We start from the raw sequence: 24,281 nt of genomic DNA, 5'->3' as shown, positions 1-24,281 counted from the left end.
GGTGATCAGCTGCCGTCATGTGCGCAGCTCCAAGAAGATCAGTGTTATTGTTGTACCTTTGGAGTGTAGACATGTTTTCTTGGAAGTCCGCCATTCTAAGGCTGTGGCCTTTCAAAAGTGAAAATTCTGACCCGTCTCCCGTGAAACCCGACACACGAAAGTTAAATCGCGTACTGGGTCCATGGGAAGCGTATATGGTCACCTTACAGTCGATTCTTATATGGGAACGTCCAGGAACGAGTGCTGTGGCTGTGGTGGCGGTGAACGTTCTTTTCTGGTGAGTATCCTGGTGGGTCTGTGTTGAGGGAGGGTGAGTTTGACCTGACCCAGCTCGGGTCACGGTAGGCTATTAGTAGGCAGTTTGCCCAACATTGAGAGCGAGTCGGGTGTTGCAGGTTGTTTGGAAAATGAATATTGATTAGGTAGAAGAGACCAGCCTTGCCTGAGAGAGAGAACACTAGGCCTAGGCTATTTATAATTTTTGTAGCTTAGTCTTCGTATCCTTTAATTGACCTTGGCTGGGTTAGAACTGTCCAAGTCAAACTATTGAAAGCTATTTATAATAGGCTAGTGTTACTCAAATAGTGCAATGGTTAAGCATGAAAATAAGTTTGGCAAGTTAGAAGTGTGGTCAGTGTTTTTGATGGTAAAATGCAGCGGAAGGCATTAGCCTAATCGAGTCTAGGCAATAGGCCTAAGACCATAGTAGGACTGGTGTAGGCTTAGGGCACGAATTTTTCGTGAGGATGCCTATTATGGGGTACAGTTTTCAGTGAGAAATTAGGAAGGTAATTTTATCCGTATGACTAAATTAAATGTCTTTAGCCCTAAGGGTATTTGCTTGGGTAGGGAGGAATCTGATATTAATTAGGCCTAATTGTGCCAGTAATAAAGCATGAGTAGTGTTGTAGATCAGGTCTTTACAGCTTATTTCTACCGCCTCCTATTCTAAGGTATTAAATGATTTTTAATAGTTTGAACTGCACTTTAGTAAGCCTGCTGTACTTATATTTTTTCCACATTTGTTTTTCACTGATATTTTTCACTTATATTATTCCATAGATTCCCTGTTGAAGAATTTTGAACCTTTAGGCTTGTATATCTGTGGTTTCCCAACTAGGGTTCTAGGCTAGTTTACTAGTATCAATAATTAAGCCTAATGATAATAATGTTAAAAAAAAAAGTATTTCTATTGTCATAACATCCATCTATCTGAAATTTTTATCCTTTAAGAGTTGTCATTGATATTTAGTCATCTCCATCATTTTATTTACATTTATACAATGTGAGTAAATTAAAAAAAGTTAGCCCTTTTTTTATTTTATAATGTTTTACTTATCAGTAGCAGTTCTCTGTAATTTTTTTATGGTAGTGAACCCCCATTTTTTTAAAGGTAACAGGTACCCCTTTACACTGCCACTATATGCAAATTTATGCAGGGCAGCACAGCAGAAATGAATGTTTGGGAGTGGAAAATGGGTGACTAGTACCAGTAGCAATGGTGAAATTTGCTCGGAACATAACAGAAGTTTCTGAAAAAAGTATTGGTTTATGTGTGCCTGGGTGGGGAGAACTCAAGACCAATCTTGAATTTTGCTGAAAACTATAAGTTGTGCTTATGAGGATAACACTATAACCTGACTTACTAGGAACGGTGTTCCACCTAGCTGGGGCTTGGCCTTGTTTGCTGAAGAGTTTAGCAGTGCAATACAGTGTATGGTTAAATTGCAGATTACTGCCGTGGTCTGATTCCCGGCAGTCGTCAGCCGAAATATTTACCATCTTTTGTTTATGTTTAGAATATTTACTATTTTTTGTTTGTGCTTCTACATTCATCCCCCTGGGGTATAGTATTCAATACTATGCCCATTTTGCTCATAAACTGTAGTTGCCAAGCTAAAGGGTTGAAGTGGTATTCTGCAATTTTATTGTATACAGGTTTGTGTCGTAACTATAAATACAATGTTTAGGACCCTCCTTCTATATGGCCAGGATGGCCTTATAACCGTTGCTAAAATGTGTGGTAGTGGTAGTAACAGGGATACATCTTAACCAAATCTAGCCAAGGATGCAGTGCACTATCTGCATGAGGAAGAGCTTTGCTCAATTTAGAGCATGCATGGCAACCTGCAGCCTGTGATGTGCCTGTGTGTGACCTTCAGCCATATTTTACTTTATGTTAAGATAAAATATTACCGTACTTTGTAAAAGAAAATACTAAAGTTTTTAATTGAGAGTTGGTCTTTTATGAGGAAGTATTGAACAGTGTTTCTACCATATCACTATGTGACTCCACTCTGCTATCAGAATTCTGTTCTGTGATCTTTTATGATTTTCAGAACATCGTTACATCATCTGTAATATTTTATACTAGGTATGTGTTGGAACTCCCCCCATCCTATATCTATGCTGAAAAGTTTGGTGGTGCCTGCTTCAGCTTATAATCATAATGAGCTATAATTTTTTTTATTTATACTAGGCTATGCTAATTACCCACAGTTCTTTCATCCATAAATATGACCTGTAATCTTCCCATCTATCCAAACTCTTCCAAGTGTATATATATTTTTAGCATTGGTTTTTGTCTTCTGATCTGCAACGTTCATAGAATGATTAGTTACCAATATTCCTATATAATTTTAGTTTTCTGTAATACTATACTATAAAACATAATAAATTTATGCTTCACACACCTAAAAACATATGCTTTACATTTCCATGAAATTGTAAAACTGCTTCACCCAGAAATTTCAAAATGAACACCTACCCAATGGCTAATGACTAATTTTTACTTCACATTTAATATCCTGCTTAATGTTAGTTATGTGTAGGAAACACGCAAATTGGAATGTAAGAGACTAAATATGAATTTCCACTGCAACAATATTTAATGAAACAGGAGCCACTACTGCATAATTCAGAAAAGCTGCTATACAGCTCAGCTGAATTTGAGCAGAACAAAAGTAACATTTGGCTTGACTTGGAATTTGAGTATAATAGGGTAATCAAATAATGAGGAGGGTTAGCAGGTGGAAGCCACAGTTTAAACCATCAGACTTGCATATCAGTAAGTTATATGTAAAAAAAATTTCATAAAAATCAATTGACTTGGTTGCATTCCTATGCCTTTTGTTCATTAAGTGTATTATATTTATTTCTATGTAAACACAGGAATAAATTCTTCATGAATGCACTGTCTTTTCAGTGTTATCATTACTGGGATGTTTTAGTTGAATATTATTGTGTTCTATTCTGTATAACACCTTCGATCAATTTTACTATATCCATTTACAATATTTAATATCTTTTTGTGAAATTCTTAAAATTTCTTAGTACGGTAACCCTGTAATTTGATCCATCCATTGTTCCTTGCTGCTTGTGAATTGCCTTCCATGTTTTGTGAATATCATGGTATCTTATCAGCTCATTAGATGTGTTTGACCTCAAAAATAGAAAAGCCACATATTCCTGTCACTAAACTATATTTTTTTCTCTTTCTTAAACTTCTTTGGGGTTATATTTAGGCTGTTTTGCCTGCCTTGCTTTTGCTTTTAGTCACTTCTTGACAAATAATTTACTGGCAGACAGTAGTTAGGCACTTTTGATGCCTTTAGTAAATATTGTTTACTTCTATGAGAATTTTTACAGTGGATATTAATCCAAGTGTTCAGAGTGATTAATCCAAGTGTTCAGAGTGATTAGTACTACCTTCAAGTAGGCTAATATCACTTATTTATGAACTAAGTAACTTGGTTCTTGGGGCCTGTGTACCGCATGTGTGTCATTCAGAATTTTTTTTCAAGTGTATGCACTGGTGTATTTGACCTTGACCCATCATGTGAGTTTAAAGTTCTTTTGTTATTTTTATTAGAGTATATGTTATTTTTAAAGGGCTTTAAAACACTTAACACTTCATTGTTGGTCTTGTAAGATACTGCCCTAGAATAGACGGGTAATGCAACTGTTTTTTTAAGTTGTCTCTTACCCATAATACAGATTTATTATTTATGTGTAAGTGATGTAGTCAGTCAGAATGAGTAATTAGTCAGTCTTGTACTGCACTCCTACACTAGATATAGTGTGGATAAGAAATGCTACAACTAATGAATACAGTATTTGACAATGCTTGGTGTTGACTCAGACTGCAAGCTTTATTTTTGTTGCACAGTGTGTATCTGTGTGAGAATAGTATTGATTCCAAGCTTGTCAAGTTATTAAATTGTAATACTGCATCCAGAACAATAGATGTTGTTTGCAAAAGAATCCATATCTGTATAGATGATCATATTAGTGCAGCTGGCTTATTACAGGAATGTTTCCCTGTTTGGATAGTTTGAGTTTTCAGGTTCTGTGTCTTCTATCAAAGACTTACCCAAACCTGTGGTTTCCTTTTTTGCTGCTGGCAGTTATGGCTGTGTGATTTTTAGAAGATATTATCATTTATTATGGACCTAACATTGTCACCATTAGTTTTGGTGGATTTGGAATCTGTGCATGTTACTCGTCTGACCAAGCGTCAGCACTTATATTATGTTTAGATGCCACACTGTCTGGTACAAAATGTCTTATTTTGTATGTTGCAAAAGCTGTTAAGCAACCTTCTGGCAGAGTTAGGGTGCAGACACACCAAAAGTGAGTGAATAGTACTGTAATTGGACAAATTATGAAGAAGGTAGTTTAAAGAGGCAGCATTTTGATGTGATAGTCCAACTAATGAGCATGGGAATATTTTGAGATTCTGCTTGTTGAGAAGGGTACTTTGCTTTTCCTTTTTGTTGTTATGTTATAATTTATTTCATAACTTCTCATACAACAAGTTCATAAAACAGTGATAGTATACGGGAAGCCTAAACATTAAACCTAACTTAATTGAATAATTGCTCAGTGTAATATTCATGATCTTGATCAGGTAGCAACTTTTCTGTGTATTTTAAGTTGTTCCATGTCATGGAATATATTGTACTGTATATTTGATCACTATGGTATTGAATGTTAAAGATGAAAGGTGTAAATCTGTCTAAAGTTATCCTAACATTTCCAAGTGAGAGGTTTCTTTAGGAAAGTTTAAAAAAGAATATATGAGAAATTATTATTAGCTTCTGTAATACTAAACATCATGATTAATTTTTTTTATTTTAGATATGAAAGAGAAATATTAGAGTGTGTTGTTTCTTTTGTTTGTGGATCTTTGTTTAATTTAAACTAAGTAAAGCAGCTTGGCATTGTTGGTCATAGTAAATTGAAATACTGTACATCATTTCTTTCTCAGGAAATAAAATAAACATTTCGTTCCTCAGGAAATGTTTGTCTCTTCTTGGTTCCTTTTGTTTATGATTAAAATGCTTTCGATAATTTGTTCTTGGTTTGATTTCTCGTGAGAGGTTTTACTCTTAATAATTTCTTCGATTATTTGTTCTACATTTACGTATTTGCTATGGTGTTCTATTGGTCAGTGCGATCGGATGTGGATGTGTGAATTCAGAAATCCGTAGTTCTTCCTTAGCTAGATGGTACTTTAATTTTACCCTATATTTTGGTTAGTTATGAATCCTAAGGTTTGCTTATTTTTCCTTTCTTTCACTGTGGTTTTAATAGGAAGAAGCTAATGGAATTTCATCTTGTAACTCGAACACTGGTTCTATAATAGATTTGCCAATGGTGTTTCACGCAATTAAGATAGAGGAGGAATGTCAAAATACCGTGTTTATAGGTAAGTGATGTAGGCAATTTAGCTGTAAACGTTGAACTCATCTTGTAATTGTTTTGATTGATGTATTTTTGTCTGGTGTAAAAGAAATAGTGCTTTTTTTTTTATTTAATGAAATGACTAATTGGGAATCAAAGGAAAAGAAACATAGAACTTTAGCGTTGGTGACAAGATGAGCTTAGTTTTTTAGTTTTCTGTAAAAGAAAATTATTGTGCCGGCTTTTTCTGTTCGTCCACACTATACTGACTGCACTTTTTTCTGTCCGCCTTCAGATCTTAAAAACTACTGAGGCTAGAGGGCTGCAAATTGGTATGTTGATATTCCACCCTCCGTCATCAAAAATACCAAATTGCAGCCCTCTGGCCTGAGTAGTTTTTATTTTATTTTATCTAAGGTTAAAGTTAGCCATAATTGTGCTTCTACCAACGATATAGGCCTGGCCACCACCGGGACGTGGTTAAAGTTTCATGGGCCGCGGCTCATACAGCGATGTACCGAGACCACCGAAAGATATATCTATTTTCGGTGGCCTTGATTATACGCTGTACCGAAAGCACCGAAAACTCAATTGCGGCGAAAGAACTTCGGCGCATTTTTTACTTGTTTTTATAAGTAAAGTCTTCTGCAGTTAGACTTTGGTCGTGTTGAAAATGCAATAGTTCTTCCCCTGCTGACTAATTACCGTAGGAGGTGGTTCTCTCTCTCTCTCTCTCTCTCTCTGTGCGAGTCGAGCTTGTAATAAGGCCTCAGGGCCATCTTCATTTTGGAAAATTATAATGTTAAAAGTTTAAAACCTTTTAGTTTGCGTGACGTCCTTTTTGAATCGTGATGTATTTAGCTTAAGATTACCAGTCGTGCATAAAGAACTTTGTCTTGAGCAGTGTTATCCCGGGAACGTTGTATCATTGTAATAACTTTGTCCTCTAAATTGCGCGCGCGTGTATGTGTGTGTATTTTATATATATATATATATATATATATATATATATATATATATATATATATATATATATATGTGTGTGTGTGTGTGTGTGTGTGTGTGTGTAGTGTGTGTGCATTTTCCAAGCCGTTTATTTTTTAGCTAAAATTAAATAAGTAAAAAAACGATCGTCACATAAACTAAAGCCCCATGCGAAGGAGATTTCAGATGGGTTTTGTGCATGCGTGTATACAGTGTATTTTATCTTTGTAATTGATGAGGTTGGTCTTAATGCAACCTCTACATTCATTTAAAGTATATTAGTTCAAGTCGAGAAGCGCTTGTATATTGTGTAATTTATATTGTAAAAAGAATCTTGCGGGAAATTTCAAGATGATTCATTGACAGTGATGAGTTTCATTGACAGTGATGACTTAACAGCTGGAATGTTATATTTCTGTTGGGTTGTTCACGTTTCAAGACATTTATGGCGCTCGATATCTTATCTCGTAGTTCATAATTGCTGAAGGGTTAGCCTACAGTTCCACGCCTTTCCTCAAGTGGTGTGTATTCAAAGGAAGTTGAGTTTGAGGTGTATTTTCTAATTATCATTATTGTTGGTATTATTGTGTGTCTGTCATTATACAAACATTGATTTCGAGTAGTTCACAGTGCCCCCACTATTTGATTCATCAGCGACATGCCTTTTAAGTGTCATTTTGAAATTACTGTTTGGCGTGCCATGTGCAAACTTGTAAACACAGTCTTTTTGCAAGAGATCACGTTGATTGTTTTAGATTAAAATAATCTGGCCGGTAAAGATTTCGTATGAAACTGAAGTGCTATTCCAAATGAGAGTTTCAAAGCTTTGGTGATTTATTGTTATGCCTTTACCTTTTTGTTTCCAAGGTTATTGCATTCTTGCCTTGCCCACGTTGCTCTGATAATTCGGTGTTGGATTCTCCGCTATTCATTCCCACGGTAATTCGATTACCTGTGTATTACTCGCTATAAGCAACTGGATTTGTTTTTGTGAGCTGTTTTATTTGTTGTTGCAATAATTCAAGGTGAATTATTCTTGAATGTGTTTATGTTATAGGATGCAATCTCGTATTGTTCAGTTTCGTACATTTACCACAGTCTGTATAAGTTAGATGACTCTCACATGCTGCCACGGTATGTGCAATTGTCCTTAAAGCTGCAGGCGCACGTGGGCGGCTCAGCCCACGCGTGCTGTCGCCCTTGTAGATAGAAGCACGCAGGGCGTGAGCTTGGGAGAATGAATGAGTCATGTACCGCTGTGCCCAATCAGTGAGTAGGGAGTAGGGGGGGACTCGTCGTTGGGGTGGAGGGAAGTTTTTTTTTTTTTTGGTGGGGGTGTATGGAAAGGGGACAATTGCTTGCTAGTGATGACAAGAGTTAGGAGCATCAGTTTGTTTAGTCTGTTAAGTTTAATGTCATTGTTTGAATGAAGTGTATACCTGGGAAGGACACGACAGCCAGTGTTTTGGAAATATCAGTGTTTGTTCAGTCAGTTAAGTTTAATGTCATTGTTTTAATGAAGTGTGTGCGTGGGAGTGACACGATAGCCAATATTGTATAACTAATACGTCACCCTCATTAGTTGTGGAGCTATATAATTAACGAAGACGAGGTAGGAATTGGCGATGAAGTCAAGATGCTGAATCTCCGGGAACAAAGAGGTCTAGCGAGTTTCTCGAGGGGAAAATGTGCGTTAGCTGAGGGGAGGCTCAGAAATGTCCTCCCCTTTATTGATCTCTTACGGTAGGCGTCTTTCCATCCGCTTCCACCACTTCTTCCTCCTCCTCCTCATGCTTAACCCCCCCCCCCCGTCGGGCGTTAGTATCTATTAAGTACTTCATTGTTGTGTATATTTCCTCTTCGAATCACGCCCTCCATCTCCATCGGCAGCGTTAATTATCGTGGTTCTTCAAATCGTTATGTGTTACTTATTATTTTGACGGTCCTTAAATATTTCTTCGTCATTAGAAGCCGTTGGACGGCGTCTGTATGTGAGACTGGTTCTGTTGGCGGTTTGCGTGATGTGTACGTCAGATTTGTAATCAGATACAGATAATGTGGTAGTCATTTAGTGGCAAGAGGTTCTTGGCCTGCAGTTGTGGCAATGGAAATGTGTACTTGGGTGCGCCTATTCTCTCTGATGTCAACAGAAATAATTTCAGTCATCCGAATATGCAAGCTACTGAATCGTCTTCTAGTCTGATGGATTGAAATTGTTACTATATTATATTTATTTTCACGTTGGTGAACTTTTTGATAACCTCTTATAGATTTTTTTTACTGTTATGTGCCATCCTACACCTTATTTACGTTTATTATATTTATAACAAGAAAAATGTATTTCCATTATATTTGTGGCCTCAGTGAAATTATTTAACTCATTTCCTTTAATTTTCATTTCCCCGTATGCCGATTTGCTATTCTCACTCCTGCCTCCCTGCACCTTCTATACGGTCATTATACTTATTAACAGAAAAATGTATTTCCATTATATTTGTGGTCACAAAGACATTACGCACTGACGTTTGGATAATTGAAATAGCTGTAATTTTCCTTTCATTTTCATGCCCCCATATACCGAATGGCCGTTATCACAGTGACCGAAGTGATGACCATTTTCCTTTCATTTTCAGGTTGCTGGTATGGAGCGAACTCCGCATCATTTTCGTAATGGCCGTGACTGCGCTGCTCGTGTTCCTCCACCAGCAGTGGGTGCATTCTATTTGGCCCGAGATACGCGTCCCAAGGCCAGAACCCGACGATAGCGAGGAGTGGACGCCCGTGCATCCCAGGTACGTCACGGGAAGGAAGGATGTTGGAAGTGTTGCTCCTTTTGGGTGTGGGTCGTTGTTTGTATGCGTGGCTGTGGAAGGGAGGCTTGAGTTTTGATGGAGAGTTAATGTAGTTTTTATGCTCTTTATTTTTCTACGAGATTTAAGGAAATGTCATTACTGGTCTTTTGATAATTACTATTTCTTGCGACTTGGTGTCTTGATCTTTTTTATTTTTATGTTTTTTTGTTAGTATGGCTGTCTTTAGAATGTTGACGGCATGTGAATTTGATGTTAAGGATTTATATAATTTGATTTTTAAGTTCATTAGTGACTTAGAATTTTCTGGTTATGCCCTCAGGGATGATTTTATGAAAGTTTAGAAAGTTTATTGCCTACTTACCCAATTTGGGTATGTATGAGTGTGTGTAATTTTGAATAGCAGAGCAGTGCTTTCTTTACGGATGGTACACTGCCCCACCAGCTGAGCTCTGATAATTTTTCTTTTCAATTTTGATATTGTGGTGTTTGACACCAAATATCAGAAGGTGGCTATAACATCCTGCACGTTAGTTTTATGCTATTATCCTCAGTAGGTGACGACAGACCGTCACACTGAACGCTTTTAGATCAGGAAGCTTAGAACAGATGAGAAGGGTGGCCGGAAGTTGAAGATTTTGGAAGTTCTGGGGAAATCCGCTATATGCTGGGGTAACATGAGTGAATGTGACATTGAAGTCAGTTGCCAGCGAAAAGCGCGATCTCAGTTATTATTATTATTATTATTATTATTATTATTATTATTATTATTATTATTATTATTCAGGAGATGAACCCTATTCATATGGAACAGGCCTGCAGGGGCCATTGACTTGAAATGCAAGCTTTCTAAGAATATGGTGTTCATTTGAACGAAATCACAGAAAGAAGAGATCAGATATTAGAAAACAAAGATAAATTAGCAAATAAATAGATGAAAGTCTAAAAAAAATTATTAAAAGTACAAGAAGAATTGTTGTAGGGTAGTGATGTATTGCATCTCCGCTTGAACTTTTGAGTACTGAAGAATCATTACAACAAAGCCGAATACATTGTTATCTTAGTTCTTATCGAGTATCCCATCTTTTAAAAAACACGAACAACAGAGTTTTAATATGATAAACTAACAAAATTCGAAACGATGGTAAGCAAAGATTATCATAAGATGTAACATGATCGTGTTGGTTTTTTCGCATCAGTGACCCAGTGACAAAGAGATCTGTGAAAATCTTACTGAAAACTGTAGGATTTTAGCTCTTTTAACAGCGAGAGTTCTTACTAACGCCGTATCAGGTTGATGTAAACTATGTGCAGCTGCTCAAAATAATGTGCTGATGAGAATTGAAATTTCATCATTGGCAAGCAGCCAAACTGGAATTTGATTGATTTATTAATATGAATAAAGTTTTTAATAAAAGACCCGGTAAGACCCCTACCATAATTACCGTCAAGCTTGCATCGCTTTTAGCGAGGATGCAATGCATTACTACCCTAATACTATTCTCCTTGCATTTATTACATTTTATATATTTATTCATTTATTTTTTCTTTTTTTAATAAGTGAGATCTCTTCTTTCTGCATTTCCCTTTACCTCCTCATACTTCTTCCTAATGAACACCATATTCTTTGGAAGCTTGAATTGCAAGTCAATGGCCCCTGTGGGCTTGTTCCATATGAATAGGGTTCATCTTCTGAATAATAATAATAATAATAATAACAATAATAACGATAGTAACGAGATAATTGAATTTTCCATACAGCGTTGATCATTTGAATTGCACCACACAGTTTAGCTTAGAGGAATTTATAATAGTTGCATCAATAACCCTTGTTAGCAAGGATAATTTGATTAACATCATTAACTGTCCTGAGGTGATTATGTTTTCAATGATAGCCAATTAGAATACGTCCGATATATTTGGGGTGTTGGCTTTTTCGAGGTTTTGATCAAGATTTGCGCTGATACTCCAGTTCCTAGATGAAAAATTTGTATAATAACATAAGTTGGTTTTCATATTTTATTTAGTAATAGGAGTCTTAATCGGAGTTGTTATTATTATTATTATATTATTATTATTATTATTATTATTATTATCATTATTATTATTATTATTATTATTATTATAGAAAGAGGATTAACCTCATCACTGACTGAATTTACTTTTAATTGAGTTGGTGAAAATTCGATTAGGACAAAGTTGAAACCGGACATCTAGATAGGAAAAGGCGAAAGATAACTGATAAAAAGCAAAAATCAGAGAACGTTGTAGTTAGTCGCCGAGTGAGCGCTCCAGATAACTTTGGGGTCCGTTCACAGTGAGTCGTTCAAGGCACACTGTAGGAACTTCAGGCAGACAAATTTAAGACAAGGGGAAAATTGTGAAGGAGACATTGATTGACTGGCTTTGTCAGTGTATTGGTGCTACAACGAGGAATATCGAACAGACAAATAAAATTAAAATGTGCTAAGATTTAGAGACTAGTTTCAGAATAATCAAAGTCTGGACTTGCTAAGTACTGTACTGTATGTTTGACCAATATATCATAATAAATTGTTAGTAAGGAAATGTAGGCATTGCGGAAGAGGATGACAAAGTATTACAGAAGTAATTTATTACAGATAGAAGTGTAACATTTTTTGGCAGTGGAATCTTTGATTAGCCATCCACATATGTTGTAATAGGCTTCAGTCTTAGAAGATTTGGTTCTTTGGCCAGTTTGGGGTCTTGATGTGGCGTGGTGGTCTAGTTTGAATGCAAGGACATTCTTGTTCTCCATGCCAAGGTGGTTTTACATTCAGGCTCTTTTGTTTCTTTGCCGAATTTATATTTGAGTGGCGTTGTTTTCATCTTAAGCCCCCATGCATGACAGTAGAATGAAATGGTATATTGTTGCTCCTTTTTTTTTATTTGAGATTAGATTGTGCAGTGGCCACTTCTGTCACATCCTTCTGTCTAGTCGAACAGTTTGTTTATCTGTCATTTTTTTTTATACTTGTCCCTTTATATAATTAGTCGGGACACCACTTGGCGTAAGCTTTTCAGCAGGACCACGTGGTGAAATTGTACTCTTACTTTAACCGTATCCTTGCTACCACTGGCGTTCAGAATAGAGACTATTTCTGCTATTCATTCTACCTCTGCCAGATTCATGTGGAGTTTTTTTTTTTCCACAAGTTTGCGGTGCAGTTGACCATTATGACTTTCCCTTCTTGTGTGCTTGAGATTTTGCAATGATTGAAGAAGATTGCATCTGGTAATATTTGTCACTGTGCCACGCCGTTGGTGGAACTCGTCATCTTATTTATTTGCTTGAAGGGTGAGGCATTATTAAGCCTAAAGTTTCTGGGTATGACTTAGAAATTCCAGGGTCCTTTTCTTGGTTAGTATGGCGTGTTTTTTTATTTGTCTTTATACAGTGTAATGTATCCTGTACAGTACCTCGTTTCAGTGGTATCTGTTATTTTAACTGGGTAAATATAGCTTTTACTCCTCAAGATTATACTGTAGGTATTCATGGTCTTGTTTAAAGTTTCATTGTTTTGCGGCGAATTCAAGCAGCACGAACCATAGTAATGTTTGCTTGGTGAATAAGAGTTAGTTATAATTGGGACACACTTGGTCTGAATACTTTCATGTAAGAGCAAAAACGATTTTTCTTTCTTCTGAGCTGTTTATTTAGTATGTCTGGGGAAAATTCTGGCCATCTGTGCTCTCTCTTAACTGTGCTATGATTGTCGACATTGCGTGACAAGCCCTGTGGCGTTGTGGTTCTTATGTAGAGTGAGAGTAAGAGAAGTGTCTTGTGTTTTGTAATCGTTCTTTATACTTATGGTGGTGTAGCATCTTGCATTTTCATTAGTCGAAATTGGTTCTGTTGAAATATTGCAAGACCTGACTTCAGTTGAAACTTTTCATATTTTCATTAATCGACAAAGATAAAGTTGGTGCTGTTGGAATATTGTAAACCTGGCTTCAGTTAATGCAAATACTTTTACAAGTGCTCACCATCTATATTGCAATTGCAAACATTTTTTTTTATTGTTTACATGATGAATTGTTTTATGACCGATACAGTTACAGTAGAGAGTTCTATTTTGTTCACGACTCATATATTGTATTTTCCGATTAACGACCCAAATTCTAAATTTGTTTCCCCCCCTCCCCCCCTTTGCATTCGTTGCTTTGTGTGGCGGCGGTGGCTGCGGCTGCGGCCCGACTTCTTCCATTGCCTGTGGCATGAAAATAAGGGAGAGCCGTCCTCAGCCAGACACAGCTGCTGCAGAAGGAGTGGTGGAGGGACGTGAATGCACCCAGTAAGGGATCATCTGGTTCTTTCTTTAGATTGTTAAGCTTCCCCATAGTCCCCCCCCCCGACATTTGTATCTATGTTTTCTTTAACCATTTTGTAGCATATGCTATGATGCCCACCACATATTTTATTTTGCATTTTTTATATTTTTATCACACCGATTTGTGTATCTTTTTAGATATGAATGAGAGCAAAATTAGCCCCTCCCTCCCTCCAAAAAGATACCCATCACATATTTTATTGTTTTGCATTTTGTATTGCACCCGCTTGTGTATCTTTTTAGATATGGACGGGGGCAAAATTAGTCCCTCCCTCCCCCACCCCCCAAAAAAAAGATAAAAAGACTCATTAATGTGGCCCGTTAGAGAACTGTTCAAAGTAGATGCGTGGGAGTCATGTTTGGGAATGGTAACGTCTGCCGAGCATGTGGCGTGAAAGTATAGCCTATATATACTCTATACCCAGTGAATCTGGTGTGATACGCATAGCAATTAAGGCAAGACCCCCAAGGACATTTTTGTTTAGTTGTTATTCTCTTCAGCGTAAGAGAAACGCTTTCGGGATCATAGAAATATCCAGTGAAAAATCTTCAGTCTAATAATATTGAAGAAGCGCTTTCGGGATCATAAAAACATCCATTGAAAAATGGCAAGAACCCCATTGCTTCGGTACCTAATGAGAAACCCATTGCTTCGGTACCTAATGAGAAACCCATTGGAATAGGTCTTCGCCGATGAGAGGGATCTTGAGTCGACCAATCAGGTTGCCGGAGCTGGAGGCGTGGTTGTGGGTCGGGTTGATATCCTTGATTCATTCTACGTTACGTGGCCAAGGTCGGGCTAGCATCCCCTTATCTAACAGCTCTCCGAATGTCAGGGGCAGCGCAGAATATATGGCATACCTAACTTCCTAATTTCCTTATGTTCTCGTCGTGGTTATGAGTTTGACATCCCGTTTTTTGGCTGGGTTCTGTCTGGGCGTTCAGTGTTTCGCGGGAATTGTATACCAGACTTTTTATAGGTATTTTTTAGTGTGGCCATGAGCGAGGTTGTTGCGTTAGCGTTCACTTTTGGTTTATTTACTTTTTTTATGCGTGTAGTGCGCAGAGGAGAAGGGTCTCCTGCTGTGTGCTACATTCTTTAGTTCCGTGCGCAGTAGGTCGTGTGTTTATACTGAAAAACAGGCTATTCGAGGCTGTGGACTCTTTTACGTCAGTTTGTTTATTGTTACTGACGCTATTAATTTTTGTTAAGAAACAGTTAATTTAACAAAAATTTAGTAGTATGTTTAATATTTACCAAAAATTAAGTTATTAAATGTTTGATACAGATTAACTGAAAACCACAAACTGTTTTATGCTGAGAAGTAAGGGATGAGTTGCGTAGATTGATTCCAATATTCATACCGTTTCACCTTAACAAGCTCGGATATGTTTCTTGCGTGGGAATACGGAAGGCCAGACCTATATATATATTTCAGCGCCATCTGTGGCACACCTAATGAACGTGACTGGAAAGAAAACGACATAGTAAAATTGGCGCCACGTTTTGTCTGTATGTGTGTGTGTGTGTGCGTGTGTGTATCTATTGCGTAGTGTCTGTAGTGGCGGGAGTAAACGCCCCCTTCACTCCCTCTGGCTACTCCCTCCCTACTTGCGTTAGTGTGGAGCTTCCTCCGTGGGTCTCTCAATTTGGTCAAGGTCGCCCGGAGCCCCCCCCCCCTTCCTTCCCTCCCTACCTACCTCCCTCCGTCCCTTTCTGTCCGGCCTGCTTCTGTGGGAATCTGGTTTCATTTCAGTCCGTCTCTGCTCTTGGAAATGCGATCTTATTTTACCCTACCATTTACTTATTTACTTATTGCATTATTTATTTGTTTGTTTATTTATTTATTTATTTATTTATTTATTTATTTATTTATTTATTTCACCACCGTTCAATTAGTCCTTCAAAAATACGATCATATTTTATCCTATAATTTATTTATTTTATTCATGTATTTATTTATTTCTTTCCTCTGCTTTCCATCAATCCTTCACAAGTGCGATCTTATACCCTACCATTTATTTATTTATTTATTTATTTATTTATTTATTTTTATTTATTTATACGTTTATTTTTTTATTTCATTTGCGTCCATCAGTCCTTCGCAGATATGATCTTATTTTGCCCTACCATATATTTATTTATTTTATTTATATATTTATTCCGTCTGCTTTCCATCAATCCTTCGCAAATAAGATCATATTTTACCCTACCATTTATTTATTTATTTATTTATTTTATTCATGTTATTTATTTCCTTGGCCTTCCACGAGTTCTTCACAAATACGATCGTGTTTTACCCTATCATTTATTTATTTATTTATGTATTTATTTATTTATGGATTTCTTCATTTCCTCTGCCCTTCATCAATCCTTCACAAATACGATCATATTTTATTCCACCATTTATATTTATTTATTTATTTATTTCCTTCGCCTTCCATCAATCCTTCACAAGTGCCTTTTCCTGCTGCCGATCTCCCAATTAGTCCCGAATCGAAAGGATTGCGAGCGGCGTTCTATCCGTGAATGGGAAAATAAAGAGTTGAGTCATCTCCCCCTTTACGATTTGGGAAAGGTTTGGCCTTTGCTCACCTCTATGGGTTCCAGGAGGGTTATGTAAGCTTTCAAGGGACGGTTGCGATCGAGATGCGTTTTGCTTTAGCCTTCCACATTCTTCTTTCATTAATTTTGTAAGGGATTATCAGTAGTATGTTTTTCTTTATGGTTTTGACAAGGCATGAAAGTTCTCAACTAAGATTTCTGGTTTGCCTAATTTACTGAAATTTCTCTCTCTCTCTCTCTCTCTCTCTCGTGGAAAGTCAAGTATACCTTAGTTTTACCAGACTACTAAGCTCTCTCGTGGAGTGTAGTGCCGTCAATGCACCTCATGTGGTGCACTGTAGGCATTACTTAAGGTTTTTTGCAGTGTGTTCCTGTGGCCCTTAGCTTCAACTACTTTCATTCCTTTTACTGTTCCTCCGTTCATATTCTCTTTCATCCCTTTTAATGTTCCTCCGTTCATATTCTCTTTCATTCCTTTTAATGTTCCTCCGTTCATATTCTCTTTCATCCCTTTTAATGTTCCTCCGTTCATATTCTCTTTCATCCCTTTTAATGTTCCTCCGTTCATATTCTCTTTCATCCCTTTTAATGTTCCTCCGTTCATATTCTCTTTCATTCCTTTTACTGTACCTCAGTTTACATTCTCTTTCTTCCATCTGGCTCTCTACCCTCTCTTACAATTGTTTCATATTGCAACTGCGAGGTTTTCCTCCTGTTACACCTTTCAAACCTTCTTACCGTTCATTTTCCTCTCAGCGCTGAATGACATCGTAGGTCCCAGCGCTTGGCCTCTGGTCTAAATTCTGTATTACAGTCCTCTCTCTCTCTCTCTCTCATGTCATATTGGTAAGCTTTTGTGTCTGCATAAACATAAGCGTTTCGGTGAATGAACATTGTTTTCTGTCTTGGCTTGCGTGATGATAGACTGTACATATCCTGTGATCTGCGCATGCGCTTTTTGTTGTCATTGCCTGTTCCTGTTTTTGCAGCACGAGTTTCCGCTCATTCTTTAACGTCCCTTTTTCGTCATTGCACTTCCCTTTCACCTTCAGTGTACGTTATTCTCTCCCAGCTTCCGTTTTCCTCAGAAGTCCTATAGTCCTCTTGACTTTAAGAGGCGAAACAGACAGTTTCCTCCCCCCCCATATTTCCCTTTTTTTTTTCTTGCTAATTTTTTTCTTATTCTATTTTCATTTGATAAAACTAATTTTTGCCTTTTGTCTTATTTTTTTTCTTCTTTTATTTTCATTTGATAAAACTAGTATTTCCCATTTTTTCTCCTTTTTATTTGCATTTGATAAAACCTAATCTTTAATTTTTTTTCCTAATTTTTTTCGCCTTTTTATCTTCATTGATAAAAGTAATCTCCCCCTTCAGCAGTTCCTCCAGATCTGCGCCATTTGCCTCCTCTGATAAAAATGGCTGCAAGGTTTAAGATCGGTGTTTATCTCTTTTGTTTACGTTGCCGTCATTCGCGTCGAAAGAGAGGGAGAGGAGGCATGACGTTTCGGAAGCCTTATATACGCGTTCTCCGTCAGATGTAATACGATCCCCCAGTGTTCACAACTGATACATCATCTCCTGCGAGGTGGAAGGTATTTGCTAAAAGTTTGTGGTATATACAGGCTCTTCCTCTGCGGTAGATGGGTGTTTATTTTTAACCTGATTTTGTGGTCAACAACATACAAATTATTATGAAGTAAGGAGTATAGCTACCAGTGTCATTATTCTCTCTCTCTCTCTCTCTCTCTCTCTCTCTCTCTCTCTCTCTCAAGTTAAAAAGAGAAGAAAAGAGAAAGGAAAATTCTGAGTCTAAACGTCTGGTATTGATCCGTTGAAACGGGGAGGGGTCTCTTTTTGGGAGGGGGGGTTTGGGGGCAGAAACTTAATAGGTGCCTTTTGACTTTGCATATAAGCAGTTTCGCCGAGGACTTTAATGGGAGGGTCCAGGTAAAAAAAAAAAAAAAAAAAAAAAGACGAGAAAAGGCTGACTCTTTCTGTTGTATTATTGAATGGCAGAAACTATTTCAGGCCTTGTGTAGCTATACTGAGCAAAACACTGTCCCTTTTTCATGGGGAGTTAATGAACCCTGATTAAGAATTTGATTAAGAACTTATTGAATGGCTTGGTTATGAACTTACTGAATGACCTGGTTATGAAGTTAATAAACTAAATGAACTGGTTATGAACTTACTAAATGACCTGGTTATGAACTTATTAAATGGCCTAGTTATGAATTTAGTAAACTAAATGACAGGTTATGAACTTACGAACTTATTAAACTGAATGAGCTGGTTATGAACTTATTAAATGACCTGGTCATGAACCTATTAAATGACCTGGTTATGAAGTTATTAAATGAGCTAGTTATAAACTTTTAAATGACCTGGTTATGAACTTATTAAATTAAATGACCTGGTTATGAACTTATTAAATGAGCTGGTTATAAACTTTTAAATGACCTGGTTATGAACTTATTAAATTAAATTACCTGGTTATGAACTTATTAAATGACTTGGTTATGAACGTATTAAATGACCTGGTTATGAACTTAATAAGTGGCCTGGTTATAAAGTTATTAAATTAAATGACCTGGTTATGAAGTTATTAAATGACTTGGTTATGAACTTATCAAATAACCTGATTATGAACTTATTAAATGACTTGGCTATGAGCTTATTAAATGACCTTGTTGTGAACTTATTAAATGTCCTGGTTATTAACTTATTAAATGACTTGTTTTGAGCCTGTTAAATGACTTGTTATGAACTTATTAAATGACTTGGTTATGAACCTATTCAATGATGTGGTTATGAACTTAATAAGTGACCTGGTTATGAAGTTATTAAATTAAATGACCTGGTTATGAAGTTATTAAATGACTTGGTTATGAACTTATTAAATAACCTGACTCTGAACTTCTTAAATGACCAGGTTATGAACTTATCAAATGATCTGGGTATGAACTTATACCTAGTTATGAAGTTAGTAAGTTAAATGACCTGGTTATGAACTTATTAAATGATTTGGTTATGAACTTATTAAATGTCCTGGTTATGAATTTATTAAATGACCTGGTTATGAACTTATTAAATGACACGACTGTTCGTGTCATTCGGACCCATGTTTGTTGGTTTGTTTACAATGGCAGTCGGCTGCATAACTAGCTTTTTATTTCATTGTGACAGACAACAACGATGACAGAGTTGTTAACATTTGACAAAAATTCCTTTATCAGATGTCTCTTTAGCTTCCCATGATGTGTACTGAAATTTATAGAGTCTACCGTAAAAATAACCTAAATAATATGGGTAGCTTGACACAGACAAATATATATATATATATATATATATATATATATATATATATATATATATATATATATATATATATATATATATATTGTATCTGAGTTAAGCTACCCATATTATTTAGGTTATTTTTATGGTGATTGCTTATTCTGTGAATATTTAAACACGTTTAAATACCGTAATCAAGTCTTGAGGGCTGGTTCAATTGTAATCTTTTCGTAATAAAAAGTTTTCCTTTCCCGTTACCACTCAGGAGGCGAGTCGGGGCTTAATCCTTTTGTCTTAGGTGACAACATGCTCTCTCTCTCTCTCTCTCTCTCTCTCTCTCTCTCTCTCTCTCTCTCTCTCTCTCTCACACACACACACACACACACACACACACACACACACACACAAAACGTCGTAATGCTTAAAAGACGGAAGGGGAAATTACATTAGCCTGTTCGTAATTGCTAAATCGCCGTGTGTTGTGATGACGTCACTGAGATCGTACAGACGTCAACATTATGACGTCAGAGATCACGAAGAAAAGGCCAGGGAATTGATTGCTCTCTCTCTCTCTCTCTCTCTCTCTCTCTCTCTCTCTCTCTCTCTCTCTTAAACCGTTATGAGATTTACAGTGGCAGAGAAAAACGAAAAAGAACTGTTGTGAAAATCTTTAGTTTTGTAAATCGAAAATTACAATTTTTATATTATACATTCTGCTATATAGCAGTTAACGGATTTGTGGACCACGCAGTAATGAATATGCTAAACACCTTTTTTAACGTTTTCGTAATAGTTGCCCGGATATTTTTCAGAAGCGATGGAGCTTAATCTCTCTCTCTCTCTCTCTCTCTCTCTCTCTCTCTCTCTCTCTCTCCGTTCGATATCCGACCTGACAACGTCTTGTCAACGGATCGCTGGGGATGAAAATATCTAGTTCGTGAAAGAGGATATTGAATTTTTTTCCGTTATACTGAACTTTTTCTGTCATGTTGAATTTTGTTGATTTTTTCTGTCGTATTGAATGTTTTACGTCATGTTGAATTTTTTCCCCTTATGGTCCTAGTTACCTTGTTTTTTCTGAATTGTTGCATTTGATTCTGCGCTTAAAGTACGGTGATCTGAAATATATGTATAGCCTGCTTATTTTTTATTTGTATTTATCAGCGTTTTGTTTATTTTTTCGTATATCTTTGTTAGAGCATAATGCAACTAGAAAGTCTCTCTCTCTCTCTCTCACACACACACACACACACAAACACACACACACACACACACACACACACATCTCAGATGCCCATACATAGTCGTGGAAGTCATCATCTCAGCTGACCATCCATAGTCGTGGAAGTGATCATCTCATATGACCTTACATAGCCCTCGAAGTCATCAACTGGGATGACCTTACATGGTCCGATCATGTTGACATAATCTCGATACCGTGGATACTGTGGACAGTTTTAAAAAAAGATAAAGTAACATGATGTTCATATTGTGGGTGACGTTGGTATGACCCACTGTTATAGATCATTGCTTGCCTAATACTGTTCACTACAACTAAATAGAAAGATTTGATGGATTCTTCGATATTTCTCTCTCTCTCTCTCTCTCTCTCTCTCTCTCTCTCTCTCTCTCTCTCTCTCTCTCTCTCTCTCTCTCTCTCTCTAGAATCCTTGCATGGTCCTCCTTATTGCGCTGGACCTAAACTGGAAAGCTTTAAAATATTATTTATTTTCAAAACAAGGAAGACTTAATTCTAGATTTCCGGCACACCAATAGAATAAAGAAACGTATGCTTTTATTTCCACTACAGTCGTAGAACCGGTATTAAATGTTCTATATCTCTACACTGTACTTCAATCCATGCCCTGTACCCCAACCTGTACAGCATTTCAGTCCGTGTTCTGTACCCCAATTTACACTGTATTTCAATAAGTAATGTGTACCCTAATCTACGCTGTATTTCAGTCCAACTGTACCCGAACCTACCTACACTGTTTCATTTCATACTCTGTAACCGAATCTACAGTTTTTCAATTCATACGCTTTACCGCAGGTCTACACTGTATTTCAATCTATGCTCTGTACCCCAATCTATACTACATCAATCCAGCTCGTCATTCATCAGTTAGAACAAGTATTTAAAAGGAGGTAGACAAATTCAGGGATACTCTGCCGGATAACACTGATAATTTCAGCGTCCCCCAAAATACATGCCACAATCCCAACTCGTTCTGGCACTTTGGGCATATTCCAGAGACAGATCTGAACGGTAATGTGTTCAATAACTATAAAAGCTGATGCCCTAATATTCACATGGGGAGGACGTGATGTGGAAATCCCTCAAGTCTCTCTCTCTCTCTCTCTCTCTCTCTCTCTCTCTCTCTCTCTCTCTCTCTCTCTCTCTCTCTCTCTCTCTCTGCCAGGACAGGATATTTAATGAAAAACACTATTTATACTGTGAATTTCCCGATCTACACCAGATTAAACTTGAAATAAGCAGCTTTGAAGAACGACTCTTGAACGTGATCATTTTTTCGTTAACGAATTGATGGACTGAGATGCTTGCTATGTACGTGATTGTGGGAGATGTAACATATAATTTGTATATTTCAATGTATAGTGTTTGTGATGTTGGCATCCTCCAGGTAGATGTTGGTGGCTCAGTGTATTTATTTGTTAATCTCTAGGTGGTATTTTTTTTTCAATGTGTGTCTCGTGGTTTTTTTTTCAGCCTGTTAGTCTTCTTTTCATTGCCTCTACTTTTTTTTTTTTTTTTTTTGTCTTTGCCTGCATCGGCTTCTTGGTCTTTATTTTTGCCTTTTCTCTTTCTAATAACTGAGCTTTAATTTCTGTGTTGTCTATTATATTCTGTAACTTCTATCTAATGAACAACAAATTCTTTGGAAGCCTGAATTTCAAGTTAGCGGCCCCTGTAGGTTTGTTCGATATGAATAAGATTTATCTTCAAACAACAACAACAATAATAATAATAATAATAATAATAATAATAATGTCATACAGTTAATGTTGAACATATCATTAACGCTATTTTTTCTCCCCAACTGCTTCGTCAACCATACGAGCGCAGCCATCTCCATTGTCTGAGTCTGGGGACCTGTGTTATTGTAGAAATTCTCTTTTTGTTCTCTCGGAATTGAACAAAAAGTTGCATAACTTGGGAAGGTCAGCGGTCGTGCAGTTACGTATTCTTTGCTCACAAAGTCTCCCTCGTTAATTCAAGTCTTATTGTGCTTGTTTGTCAGCGATCTCTCGTGAAATGGCCAGGAGTTCAGTGAATTCGGTGGCTGTTTTAAGAAAATCTCTTATCTTTTCTTTCTAATGGCTAGTTTATACGGGCGTTCGTTAATCATAAAGTGGGAGACCAGCCGATGAGAATGGCAGTAAGATTTTACCGCAATCGGGTTAATACTTAAAAGGAAACATGTCACGGAACATTATCAGTTTTATGCACAATTTTAGCTTAAGAATGTTGAGGGAAAAGAAAAAATTTCACCATTTTAAGAAGCCTTTAGTAAATGGAAATACAGCCTGTTTTGGATTTCTTTGAATACGGTAAAATATTATTATGGTGTTTGTGTGCTATCTTGGGCTGATTTGATTTTGTGATAATCATATTCTCTCAGATGTTTTATTGGAGCCAAAGGGTGGAAGAATAAGATAGGGACAAAGAACTTTCAGGATATGAATGTCAACACTTTGTATTCGCCAAACATCCTTAGTGGTTTTTCTAAGGTGCTGAATTTTCTAGCTCATTTAAAAAGCCTCAAATTTCGATGTCCTATGAATTTGGCTTTACAGTGGCAGTACAGTACATTCTCTCTCTCTCTCTCTCTCTCTCTCTCTCTCTACAAGTACTTTACATAACGTGTTTGTCGTGTCCCCTGTCCTCCTCGTCGGCCTCTTCCATGCCTCGAGGTCATTGCCATGATGAGATTGACCCTCTGTTTATTAGATACACGTCGCGTCCCCTCTAGATACAGGAGGGAGTATTGAACTCTTTCCAGTGGTACAAGTTGATTTTTGCTATTGATTTTAAGAGAGTTTGTGGTCGAGTCGGGAGAGTTAGTCTGTGTGCTAGTGTTCATATACCATTAGCATAAACTACTTAGCAAATGTTCCTTGTTAATGTTGATACTGATCTGTTTCTTTGAAAACAGTTTTAGGTTTTTTCATATAAAACCTTCATATGCTTCGGTTGACTTAAGAATTCAGTGAGGTGCCTGGTGGTTATTCGACTGTGGTGGGAACTAAGGTGAAGAGACGCCTGGGAAGCGAACTCATTTCTGTGTATCCACATTTCTCACACTTTCAATTCTAATGTCAGACAAACAATCCATCTTTTATATGATTTACAATCAGCAGCCACATATCACTACCATAAAGGAGAGCTGGCTTAACCTCCTTTCAAGCATTCCCACCTTAGCTTCCACAGACACTAGAAATATTTTCCCAGTCTTCTGCATACATCATCCTGCCTTCCTTGCTTCACCTATTCTGTGAATGGCCTATTCTCTTAATCCTACTATCATCTATTGTATTTACTGGCAAGTTCCTGTACGAATT

The 24,281-nt window shown here is 37.0% G+C and overlaps 1 protein-coding gene across 2 annotated transcripts in view; it reads left to right on the top strand.

Moving 5' to 3' along the window:
- Positions 1-24,281, top strand: part of LOC136838718 (reticulophagy regulator 3) — a 119,626-nt gene continuing 95,345 nt past the window's right edge. The window contains exons 1-3 of one of the 2 annotated variants that reach the window (XM_067104143.1): positions 1-277; positions 9,303-9,461; positions 13,730-13,795. In XM_067104143.1, coding sequence (XP_066960244.1) covers positions 18-277; positions 9,303-9,461; positions 13,730-13,795 — 485 coding nt within the window. In that variant the 5' untranslated portion in view covers positions 1-17. The remainder of the gene's footprint in view (positions 278-9,302; positions 9,462-13,729; positions 13,796-24,281) is intronic. The other variant, XM_067104145.1, reaches the window with a different exon arrangement.

The sequence above is a fragment of the Macrobrachium rosenbergii genome, chromosome 5 (assembly GCF_040412425.1).
Source record: "Macrobrachium rosenbergii isolate ZJJX-2024 chromosome 5, ASM4041242v1, whole genome shotgun sequence".
Taxonomy (NCBI): domain Eukaryota; kingdom Metazoa; phylum Arthropoda; class Malacostraca; order Decapoda; family Palaemonidae; genus Macrobrachium; species Macrobrachium rosenbergii.
The sequence above is the reverse complement of the archived record's forward strand: the minus strand, read 5'-3'. Positions and strand labels throughout refer to the sequence as shown.